Source organism: Lycorma delicatula, chromosome 10 (genome assembly GCF_047948215.1).
Source record: "Lycorma delicatula isolate Av1 chromosome 10, ASM4794821v1, whole genome shotgun sequence".
Classification (NCBI taxonomy): domain Eukaryota; kingdom Metazoa; phylum Arthropoda; class Insecta; order Hemiptera; family Fulgoridae; genus Lycorma; species Lycorma delicatula.
In genome coordinates, this window is record NC_134464.1 from 15,586,032 (window position 1) to 15,598,113 (window position 12,082).

Genomic DNA, 12,082 nt, shown 5'->3' on the forward strand with positions numbered 1-12,082 from the left:
TTAAACATCTGAACTTACTTCAAATCCGACAATGCGATCTACCACTAAAATTATCAGATTGAACACTCGTTCTACAATGCGGTCATAACCGATAGTGATTTTTTACTTTTTTTTGAAAATGAAGAGCCGGTTTGGAAAAATATCATACCCGAATGTCGAAATGGTCAAGATAGTAGATTAATATGACGTGTGATAAGTACATTATCTTCTAGACAGGTACGCGGTAACAATATTCAGAAATATGTAAAATTAGAAGAAACAATTTTTATTTAGTAATTTTTACTTCGTTTTCTAAAACAAAGAATTTTTCTTAATATACGATAAAAAATATTTAAGTAATTTTCCATATCTATCTCCATATTCTTGTTCGCATTAGTAGATTACTTTAAAGTTCTAATCAAATTGAAGTAAGAATAAGATGCCTTCAATACCTGTAAATAAATAACATAAAACATATTAATATAACTTCTTCTGAGAAGAAATCTGTATCATATAATTGATTAATTAAGAATGGGATTACGTCAAACATTTGTTTTTATAAAAGGATTACGTTAAGAAAATTTCTTTGTTACAAAAAATCTGAACTAAATGGATTCTTTTTTTATCTGTTAACGATCATCAAGTACAAATAAAATAACTAGCAGTCTGACTTAAATAGTCTTATAACGTGATAATAAAAATATGATGAAAGTGATCCATTGAATCGGCGGTGATTAACATAGTTTTTTTTTGTAACTTACGAATATGTCCCCATTTCATTTGGAAACAATCGATTTTCCTTTTTAGAAGATGTAATAGTAATGGAATGATTGATAAAGAGAAATTTCATGCGTTTACGATTAAAAAATTATAAATATCAAGGAAAGATTTCCGACGTTATTGTTATTTCGATACCATTTCTATAATCAATATGAATATCTGATCGATACAGAAATTGTGCTCTCCGTTGTTTTTAATAAGGTGTTAGTGCATAATTTTAAAGTATTGGTTCAGCGGTGAACAAGATTCATCCTGGTAATCGAAGGAATAATCTTTTTCTTTGGCTCTACAGTCCGATGTGGACGTTGCTCACCTCGACTCTTCATATTTTTCTAGCGAGTAAAAAATCACACTTCCATTTTTGTGGCAATGTGATTTAAACGTAATTTCCGGTATCGGGTAATAAAGAACCGTAATGCAATACATCAACTATCGGGTAGTACTAACATTGCCGTATAGTAGTGTACAATAGCATCCACTGAAATAATTGATTCTTTAAGGATATTAATGGGACTGCTTCATCGTCACGATTGAAGATATTCCCAAACTATTGAAAATATTTGCCTTCCTATAATCCTGAATTCGTTCCAGTAATAAGCTTTCAACAGAATGTAGAGATAATCGTACAGTTAAACCATTAATAAATATATTTAAACCACATTTTAGACCCCGTTATCACTAAACGCCGTAGTATTCCTAGGCATCTAAGATCACCTGATCTTAAGACAAACAATGTTTTCTAGTGGTGTATTCTAAAGAAGTAAACCGTCTCAATAAACTATAGAAATATTCTTACAAAAAGTGTATCGCATAGTTAATGTGTTTTCTATAGATATGTTAGTCGTATGGTTTAAATAATAAAATCTCGACTTGAAATATGCGTGCACTGATATATGGTGTTACCTACGGGCTATCATAATCAGAACTTAGATTTGATGAAGTTAGATTTTTATAAAAAATACCTATTTTAAGGCAAAACTAATTGTACGTAAACCTTTGGTGAAACTTACAATATATTATACAAAAAAAAATTATTTGCCAAATTTAAAGTTTTTACTTCCCTTTAGATTTGCATAAGCTGAAATATAAAATTAATTTTAATTGGAGAAATTGATGTATGATTCAGAAGATGTTCTTTTATAACAGTTTTATTAACTAAAAAGAATCGCTAAATATTTTATTTTAATTACTAAAATCTATTTATCTACTATTTTTTAATGATTTTGTTAAAACAATATCAGTTTGATAATAAATATACTTGTACACGTTTGTAAATTATTAAGCATAGAACAAATAAATTATTAATTTTTTTTTGTTTATTTAGTAAATTTTTTATTCTTGTGATACAGGTACTTACCCGTTTTTTATTTCTATGTTGTTGACTAAGTTCTTACTTTGTGAATACCGTAAAACAGATGGGTTTTACTAAGCCGATGACGGAGACATCTCTTGTCGGCGGGTGGCTGGAGAGATGGGATTAGTCGATGAAAGGCAGGTGGACCTATAGACTGATCCCGGACCTACAGAGATGGTTGTGTCGAAATCATGGGGAACTGGGGTACAAGTTGACTTATTTCCTTACCGAACATGGGGATTTTAAAGCTTACTTGTACCTGAGACCCTACTAGGAATGTGATTATTGCATGGAGGATACCACGAAAACACTCTGTCCATGGGCGAACAGTTCCTGCAGCATAGGGCAGCATACAGGAGAAAATTCGGAGTGCTTACCCTAGAAAACATCATTGATTATATGCCGCAGACCGAACGATCGTAGCACACAGTGTCTAAGATGTTTAAAACCATCCGAACAAGTTTGGCAAAAGAAGTCCAGTGATAAATAACGTACTCTGCGTCTCCCTTGGAGCAGGTCCTCGGGCCAAAGTGGAGGTTAAAAAAAATTTAAAAAAACCCCCAAGATTCCGATAGGTTCGAGGGTCGGGATAGCGATGGAAGTTCGGATGGTGACAAGAAACATGGGGTTGCTGTTATAATACCGTAAATTGGACCCGGCTACCATATCGTAGTGAGAAAGGGGTTTCAGTAGCGGTAGACCTGCAAGGGAGAGTCCCAAACTACCATGGGTTTCGAGACTACAAGGTGCCTATAAAAAGTTTTCCCTCCAACGAAAGAAATGGATACTGTTAGTTTTTAATTTATCATCATATATTTTATGTGAATAAATAGTGTTACGCATGCCAGACACACTTGCCTTTTTTTTTTTAAGTTTTTTATTTCATTTTAAATTTCGATAGTTCTTTTAAAATATCTAGTAAATTTTTTTAATTTTATGTTTTATTAACTTATTTATGCAGTAGTACAACTGTTGCTAATACAACTGGTTGCCATTTAGCAGTTAACAAAATAAAACAACTGTACAAATATAGCCTTTTTACTTTTAATTATTATTAGATTTTTTACTTTTTTACTTACATTTACGAAGTTTTCTGCATTAATTACGTATAATCCAAAAGGTTTTATGTGAAACGGTGCTGTCGATCTGATCATCATTATAAGTAACATCTTTTTAAACCATTGCGGTTTATCAACCCAAGAACACTCTGCCAAACATTGTCGCAGTTTATCGTGCTGAAAAATAACATAACTTTCAATTACTTCAAAAAATAACATTTAAAAATTTTGTAAAATTTAATACAGCATTTAAATTTGAATACATGGTTCGTTTGCGTGGTTTTAAAGCAACTGTACAAAGAATGTTGTTACTTTCTAGAAAGTTACATATGACCGACTAGTTTTCTTCTAATCCTTATATTTTATACGTGTATAATTTTGGTTAGATATGCACGTTTATAAAAACATTAATCATGTGGTGTTCTACCTGGCGACAGGTTTCTTACTCCACCTCTGTTTACATCAATCTCTGTCCTAAGCTTTATCCTTCATCTTCTTGTAATAATTATCAATCTTTACATCATCTATTAATATCATCATTCTTCTTCTTTGCTTTCTTTCTTCTTCTAATGACCCCCTCGATTCAGTTGTCAAAATTCTACCTCTAACCACACTTCGTAACCGGTTTCCTTTTCTTTTGTGTACATCTAGCATAAGTGTTCTTTATTTTTTAATGTTTTTCATTATTTTCTCTTATCTTACTTTCTTCATATCCACACCTCAACGGTCTCAACTTAGTCCCTTTTGCTTTTCTTCGTAAATTCTTTACTCCCATACAACTGTCAAATCCACACAAAGCAATTTTTTTTTTTTTATATTCCCACCTACTGCTCTGGAACGGATCTACAATCAAGTTTGACTCGCGCCAGAGGAGTGTCCTTTACTCTAGCTCGCCTCCCCGCCCGCCGGCTGTATGTCCGGCACGGCAGGTCAGTTCACCGGTTAGCTCTTTTATTTCGTAGGTGGAAATTCCACCTACGACAAGCCGTCATCAGCGAGCGGTTTCTTCTTGACGAGCTTCCTCATCTTTCTCCTTCATAACTGCGGTTATAAACGACGAAATCACATTAAAGTTATCCTCGTTAAGTAGCATTTTATCCACCACATTCTCCGTAGATAATGGCCCTATACGTCCCGTTGGACTGAAAGCAGGATTGCCTGCTTTCAGTCCAACGGTTACATTCAAATACTACATGTTCAGGGGAATCATAAGCCCCACAGTAAGGACAGTTGTTGTTATCTACCCTTAGCCTCGCACATAAATAGGACCTGAACGACCCATGCCCTGTAAAAAATTGCGTTATCCAGTAATTTATGTCCCCGAACTTCCTTTCTATCCATGGTCGGATCAAAGGTATCAAACGATGTGTCCATCATCCCGTGTTGGCTACATCCCAACGATGTTGCCAATTACGCAGCATCTCTTCATATGCTTCTTTAGAAGGTTGTCCGCGTGCTATATTCACTCGCATCTCCGCCAGTTGTTTAAGCGGAGGAACTCCTGCAATTACGAGTACTGCCTCGGTGGAGACTGAAGAATATGCGCATATCACTCTTAAGCCCATGCACCGTTGAATTCCTTCAAGGGCTCTTCTGTTCTTGACGGCACGCAGAGCTCTTTCCCAGACTTGTATACCGTAAAGTAAGATGGAATTAACTACGTGAGCGTAAATCTTACGCTTCGCAGTTCTGGATCCTGTCATATTACCGAGTAATCTGCTAAGATTTTTGACCGTGCATTCAGCTCGTTTACGTATTTCATTCACGTGTGCCGTAAAACTCCTCCTCTTGTCAAGCCAGATCCCTAAATATTTGGCTGAAGTCTGTTGCTGGACAAGATTACCCCCTACTCGAATTAGAATGTCAGATATTCTCCTACGACCTGTCATGACTACGTATTTTGTTTTACCATGCGAAAGTTTTAAGCCTTTAGTAGACATCCAGACTTCTGCCATTCGTATCGCTGCGTTTGCCTTCTCCGATACCTCTACTTCAGTTTTTCCAGTAACAACCAAGGCCAGGTCGTCAGCAAAAGCCACTGGGAAAACACCCAGAGGATAACTCAGCCCGAGAATTCCGTCATAGACCAGATTCCAAAGGAGTGGCCCCAAGACAGAGCCTTGAGGCACTCCACACGTCACTTTGAAGCGGAAGCAGGATCTACCCTGGTGACAAACAACAAACCTATCCTGCAGGTAATTCTGGATAATTCTTCTTAGGTATCCAGGAATATCCTTATCTCTCAACGCTTGTAGGATCGCATCCCATTTCAGCGAATTAAAAGCATTGCTCACATCAAGTAATATCACAATTGGTATCTTCCTGGTGCGCCAAGTACCCGATGCCGCTTCGTCCACCAGACGCATAACTGTCTTAACAGCACCCACCGTAGAACGCCCCTTACGGAAACCAAATTGTGCGTTAGAAAGGCCACCATGTTCTTCAATCGCATTTTTCAGCCGCAATTCCAACAATCTCTCTAGGAGTTTGCAGATGTTATTGATCATGCATATAGGTCTATATGCTACTTGTAAGTCATCGGTCCCCGGTTTCTTGATAAGGGCCAACCTGGACTCTTTCCATTGCATTGGAATACAACCATCTCTCAGGATCTTATTCATGATATTAAGAAGCTCTGCAGGCATCCTCTCTGCTAATATCCTGATTATATCGGCTGGAATGCCATCTGGCCCGAGTCCCTTATGTAGCTTCAGTCTTTTCACCGCCATTAATAGCTCACTAGCGTCAAGAAGTTCAAAGCTATTATCCACAATCTCTTCCCGAATAGGATCCGCTTGCTGAGGAAATAATTCCTTAACAACACAATGGATCTTATCGTCTGTTAAGGCAGGTAATCTCTTCCCTAACTTGTTGGTAACAATTTTAAAACCCCTGCCCCATGGATCAGCATCTATATCTTGACACAGTCGCTTCCAGCAACTAGCTTTAGCCTTTTTAATTGATGCATTATATGCATTCCTTGCTTCCACGTATACCTCACGCGCAGCATCTCTTAATCTAGCATTCTGCCTACCCGATCTTTGGTAGGCTCTTCTTGCTTTCCATGCTGCCTTCCGTAGTTGTTCCAAATCAGGCGACCACCAGTAAGCATGTTGCTGCCTCCGGGGATAAACTAAGACCCCGCTTTTCCACATTCCTCTTGAACTTTTTCCACAACGTCTTCGGGGGACATATCGCCAGCAAGTCTTAGGATTATTCTGTCCCTAAACCGTAAGCATCCTTTTTTGGAGACGATCAGCCTTCCCGACATTACACGAATTTCCCTGGATCGGGACTCAAATGCTATAAATAGATGGTCCGATAAACTCTCTTTATTAATAATCCTCCAATCAAAGAAGTCGTTAATATCAGTACTCGTTGTAAAGGCTAAATCTATTGCCGAACACGACATTCGTCTACGGAACGTCATATCTTCACCGTTTATACAAGTCAGCCCTAGTGTATTAACATACTCACTCAGGTGACGCCCTCTTAGACTGTTTACAGTTCCCGCAAATTCGGGACTTTTGGCGTTAAAGTCTCCAGCGATTAAGACTTTACGACCTCTATGCCTCATAACCTCTCCTGCAAGATTTTCTAGGAATACTACAAAATTATCTATTCCCGCATTTGGAGAATTGTAGCAAGAAAATACTACGATTTCACCGAGGTCGGCCCATATAAAACCGTCACTGCTGCCACTGCTAATTATAGGGATCCCAGACACCGGAAAACCAATAGCTGCTGTCGTCGCATCCACTAGCCATCCTGTTCCAGAAGTAAGATCATAAGGAGGTTCCGACACAAAAATGATGTCTGAGCGCTCCGTCAAAGCGGTGTCCCACGATAAAGCCAATGACTGTCGGCTCCTATTGCAATTGATTTGTAGAAATCTTATTTTGCAACAGTACACCGACCGGTCCTGTGGCCCTCCTTACCACATAGCATGCACGTTGTCAGGTCTTTACATTGTGCTCTGTGATGACCCGCTTTTCCACACCCGTAGCACAGTTGCGAACGGTCCACACCCTTGCAGGTCGCAGAGACGTGGCCGAAAGACCAACATCTAAAACATCTTTCTTCCGGTTCTCTTATGTACGCTCCACAATGAACCCAGCCGATGCGAACCCGTCTTTCCGTTAATTTTTTTGCGGCCCGGAAGTTCGTGATTACGGTGACGTTTTTAGTTTCACCGTAAGCTTGTCTTATTGACGATAATTTAAAGTCTTCGTCCTCACCGAGTACTCGCGATAACGCAGTGGTTATTTCTTCTTCTGTTGTATCCATGGCTATGCCCTTAACATGTACCACCGTCCGCCTGCTTTCACGTGACCTGAGATCAATTTTAAGATCAGCCGCCTTGGTTTTCAATAACGTTTTCAGCTCGGCAGCTTTCTTTGAACCTTGGACCCGAATATATAAATCATCATTTACACCTTTCTTTAGTGACAAAATATCACCCACTTTTTCTTGTGACACCGAAGACTTGACAGTCCGTAATAAATCCGCGTAGGATCTTCCCTGCGCTTTAACAATAACAGTACCGCTATCAGTTACCGCGGGTGTAGACCTGTTTTACTTCTTGACGTCCTTCTCCTGGTCGGACATAAATCTTAATGTTTCCCTCCTGTTGACGAAGCAAGTACAATATAATCTTGCGTAAGCTTGTCCCGAATTTGCCTCCAGGAAGAACGAAAGTCGGCACTGCAGAACTACTTACAACTCTTTTCAAGGCAGCTAATATCGTCTTCAGTAATGGCTCCTCATGCTCCGATGAGTCATAAAATATTGTATATCGCGTAAATTGAATCGTAGAAGCATCACTACACATTATAGTAGAGATATCTTGCTTTATTTCACCTGGTTTCGCTTGGTACCTCCTAAATTCTTGAACGCTTTTATTTTCCACAATGTCATGAAAATGACACGTGTCACACTCCTGTGGATATTCCTCTAGTTGTATAAGACGCTGCAATAAATCAATAGGCCATTTCCTATGTAGGAGGCGTATCAGATCATCGTCCGATGTTATATCTGCCATAATGTCCACTACTTGACTTTGGTGTGGCAGTTCAGTCTGAGTCGGAATCTCATTACATTGTTTCGGATGTGAGAGCTCATAAAGAGCCCTCACCGAGGTTCCTAAGTCTTTAGCTAATTCAAGAATCTTAAAAGCGCATTCTTTAATTTCTTTCTTAGTATTAGTGCTTACATGCACTAATTTCACTAAATTTCCAACTTCTTTCATCAACTGATCAAAGTCTGTGCCCTCGATAGAATCACTATCTGTGCTAGCTTCAATCTCCTCTAGTTTACGTTTTTGAGGCTTATCGCCAGGGCCTCCCTTCTCTTGTCTCTTTGTGGAAGTGGGACTGTCCGTACACTAGGTGTAGTCTGCGGAGACACGCTCTCCAATTGGCTCACAGACTGTTCCTGCTGCGATACTTCCATCCTAACAGGGGAACGAGCCAGTGTTTTTTAGGTTTAAAACATTTGTCAGCCATCTCACAATTCAGCAAGAGCAGATAAAATTATAAAATGTTAAAAATCTAACTCTCAACTCAATTCCAATTATCTTGATACCCCACTCACTATAATCGGAGGGGGTCCAATACGGGGGTCAGGGGGTCACTTACTAGAAGCAAATTCAATAAAACTAGGTCTATATATAACAAGATTAAACTTGACTTCTATTCCAGTAACTTATAAATTAAATATTTATATACTAACACACTGCATGTTAATAACACACACACAAATGCAGTTAAATGTAAATAGTTTACTCACTACTATACACAAGTATACTTACTTGTGTATAGTCTTACACGCACAGTCTTAATATAATAAAAAAGCTTAATATTATATTTATAGGTCTCTTATCAAGAGATAACGCAAACAAAAGAAATAAATTTAACTCTGTTCAAGCCACAATAGCTTATCACTGTAAGCTATTGTTATTAATAATATAAAGTAATTATAGATAAGATTACTTGTCTATTGTCTTAACTTATTTTCACTAGCCTCAACAGCCAATTTAACATTGGCTCTTATGGAGAAAAACGTTACGACAGAAAAAAAAACGTAATTACAGCACAGTCCGGTCACCAAAATTCACAAAATCTTACACAATTGTCCGTTATCCTTACCTCGAAATGATTCACTACTTGTCCAATAAAAAAGCCGCAAAAAACCAAACCAAAAACGCATAAAACGCAGAGCAAGAAATACACATCCACTCAGGCTGAATATCCATACTCGACTCCACACAAAGCAATTAGGTAACCTCTTCCTTCTTCTCTCCAATCTTTTACAACATAGTAATTTCTCTTCCTACTGAAAGCGTCATTTGCTGTCCCCAACCTTCCTTTTACTTCCATTCTTCGATTTTCCTGTTCTCTGCCACCATAGTCCCCAAATATCTGTATTTTTTTATTTTTCTATTTTTCCTACACTTGTCCTTATCAATAAATCCCCTCTGTAATTTATATCCATTCCTTTGGTCTTTCCTGTAATTATTTTAATTTCATTTCTTCCTCCAGAACTGTTATCTATTTTTGAAGCGTAAGTATCCTATTAGCTAGAATTACCATAACAGCAAAACTTATCCGGCTTATTTTTTGACCTTCTATACTTACCGCTTTTTAGCAGTATATTTTTTATCATATATTGCATGTACATGTTACACAGCTTCGGTGAGAAGTAGGTTGGATCCTTGCCTAACAACTCGACTTAGATCCACCCGGTCAGTCATATTCTTACTTTCATTGCTACTGTTTGTCTGATGTAGAATTCTTTATTATGGTTTTACTTCAGTAATATTTCAGACGTTTCTTTTATGAACTCTGTGATCTTTTCACTGTAAGAACAAGAGTAATGTAAGGTAAACAATATTATCTGATATTTAGGATATTACAAAAAATTATTTTTTAGGTAATGATTATATAAATTCCGAAATAAATTTTCAACGCTTATGTAAAATAAAAGAAACTTATTTGAAAAAATAATTCAATTACAACGTGACTTGTTATTAAAAAAACAAAATGTAATATGTATAAGTTTTCTTTTTGATACGCACAAAGTATATAAACAAATATCAATTAGGAAATAAACGAAAACGATTCATCCCAAGTTTTTTCGTGGTTAATGTAAGGCACTTTTATACGGGATGTGACAGGGTCAGAGTAGTGGAAAGGCCGAATTACTGAGTACCGAGGAATTTTAAGAATTATAAAATCTTTTGATTATTTTTTTTTATTTTGTTCATTGTGAACGAAAGAAGTGATTTTTAAGATGACAGTTATAGTTTGATAAGAAAAAAATTAAATATCTAACTGAAATATAAAGTGCAAGATTTTTAAAAATAAATCTTTAAATGCGTTAATATTTTTTCTTTTTTTTATAGTATTGTATATCTTTCTTAAGTACTGTTAACTTGTGCAGTCTCTAGAAATCGAAAACAAATGTGAACAAACAAATGCCAAAGAGAGTATTTTAAATCGATAGGTATAGTGTGACATTACATGACAGGGGGGTTGTCTGCTAGATAACCCCCGTCGGTGAAATACAAAAATTTTGTTGAATATAAATAATAAGGTATGGAGTAGAGATTACAATTGAATTATTTTTTTTAAATTTAGTATCAGATGAAAGCAATATTTCATGCAGAAGAAAATGTTTAAAAAAATTAAAAATCCTGTACTTATAATTAATAAATAATATATCTTTAAATATCATGATTGTAGTTCTGAAATTTACCTCATCAATTATTTTTTGCCCATCACTACAATAAAGATATAATACAAGAGCTTCAAACATAGCTACGCATAAGCATCCACTTTTTATTAAATTATTATTACCCTGCAAAAATAGAAAATTAACTATGTATTTCGAAACATTACACTAGTTAATAAAATTTTTTTTTTTAGAATATTTCCTGAAAAAAAAAGTTTGGTATAAAACTTCAGCAACAAGCATATGAATAACGAAACACTCGTAAAAATGTTAACTTTCTACAATTTATTTTGTATACACCTAAGACTACTAAAAAAATAAAACTTATATTTTATAAGCAAACTATAAAAATAAGAAAATATCTCTTAATTAGACTAGTACGTATTTTATATTTGTTCAAATCTTACATTTCTCCTATTCGATAGGCTTCCATGATTTTTTATTTTAAATCAATTTTATCAATGGTTTAAACTATACTAAGCTTTTTTTAACCCACCGGATTGGTCTAGTGGTAAACTCGTAGTTGTAAATCAGCTGATTTACCGCCTAGCTTGCTCGGCGATTACCGGACTGGAGAAGATCATCGCCACCATGTTGCGGAGACCCAAGAGTTTTGATACCATTGCAGGATTCGTGGCAAGGGTTCTTCAGGAGAAAGATCAGGGGGCCCGGGGATGAGGGACAGCCCTCTGTTCGCACATGCTTGCACGAGTTGGCGGTAACGATGAGGCACTCTCGCACTCCCGAGCAAAAAAAACCCGACGAGGATAACCCACTCGGGGTGTCCCCGTCAGAGGCATTGGCATAAAGACCGAGTCCTGACTCCCGGAGTGGGGACCCAGGACGGCATAGCCGGGCCTGGTTGATCCTATTGTGGGGGTTTGAGGCGGGCGCAAAGTGAGATCCGACCGGCAGGCCGAGACGTGGAGGCCTGTTAGAGTAAAGGATACTCTGGATTGAGTAATACTTAATTGCAGGATCCGGCCCGGTGAAGAAGAAAAGAAATTAAAAAACAAAAAACTAATTACTCATTGCATTCGTTTCATTTCGAATAGAACATTTTTAAAATAACTTTTTCCCCAGTCCGTCATTTTCCATTTTCTACCTTACAGTTTCTTTTTTTTATTTTTAACAGGTCTAAATCCTCCATTTGGAACTCCCGACTTCAACGGATACCTGT

At 37.0% G+C, this 12,082-nt stretch overlaps 2 protein-coding genes across 2 annotated transcripts in view; both read right to left on the minus strand.

Moving 5' to 3' along the window:
- Positions 1-12,082, minus strand: part of LOC142331365 (odorant receptor 56a-like) — a 309,107-nt gene that overhangs the window by 105,871 nt on the left and 191,154 nt on the right. The window lies entirely within an intron of this gene.
- Positions 294-11,022, minus strand: LOC142331366 (odorant receptor 56a-like). The gene is made up of 3 exons (XM_075377216.1): positions 10,927-11,022; positions 3,193-3,348; positions 294-431 (listed from the first exon to the last, which is right to left on the minus strand). The coding sequence occupies exons 1-3, from the start codon at positions 10,984-10,986 to the stop codon at positions 381-383; spliced, it is 267 nt and encodes an 88-aa protein (XP_075233331.1). The 5' UTR covers positions 10,987-11,022; the 3' UTR covers positions 294-380.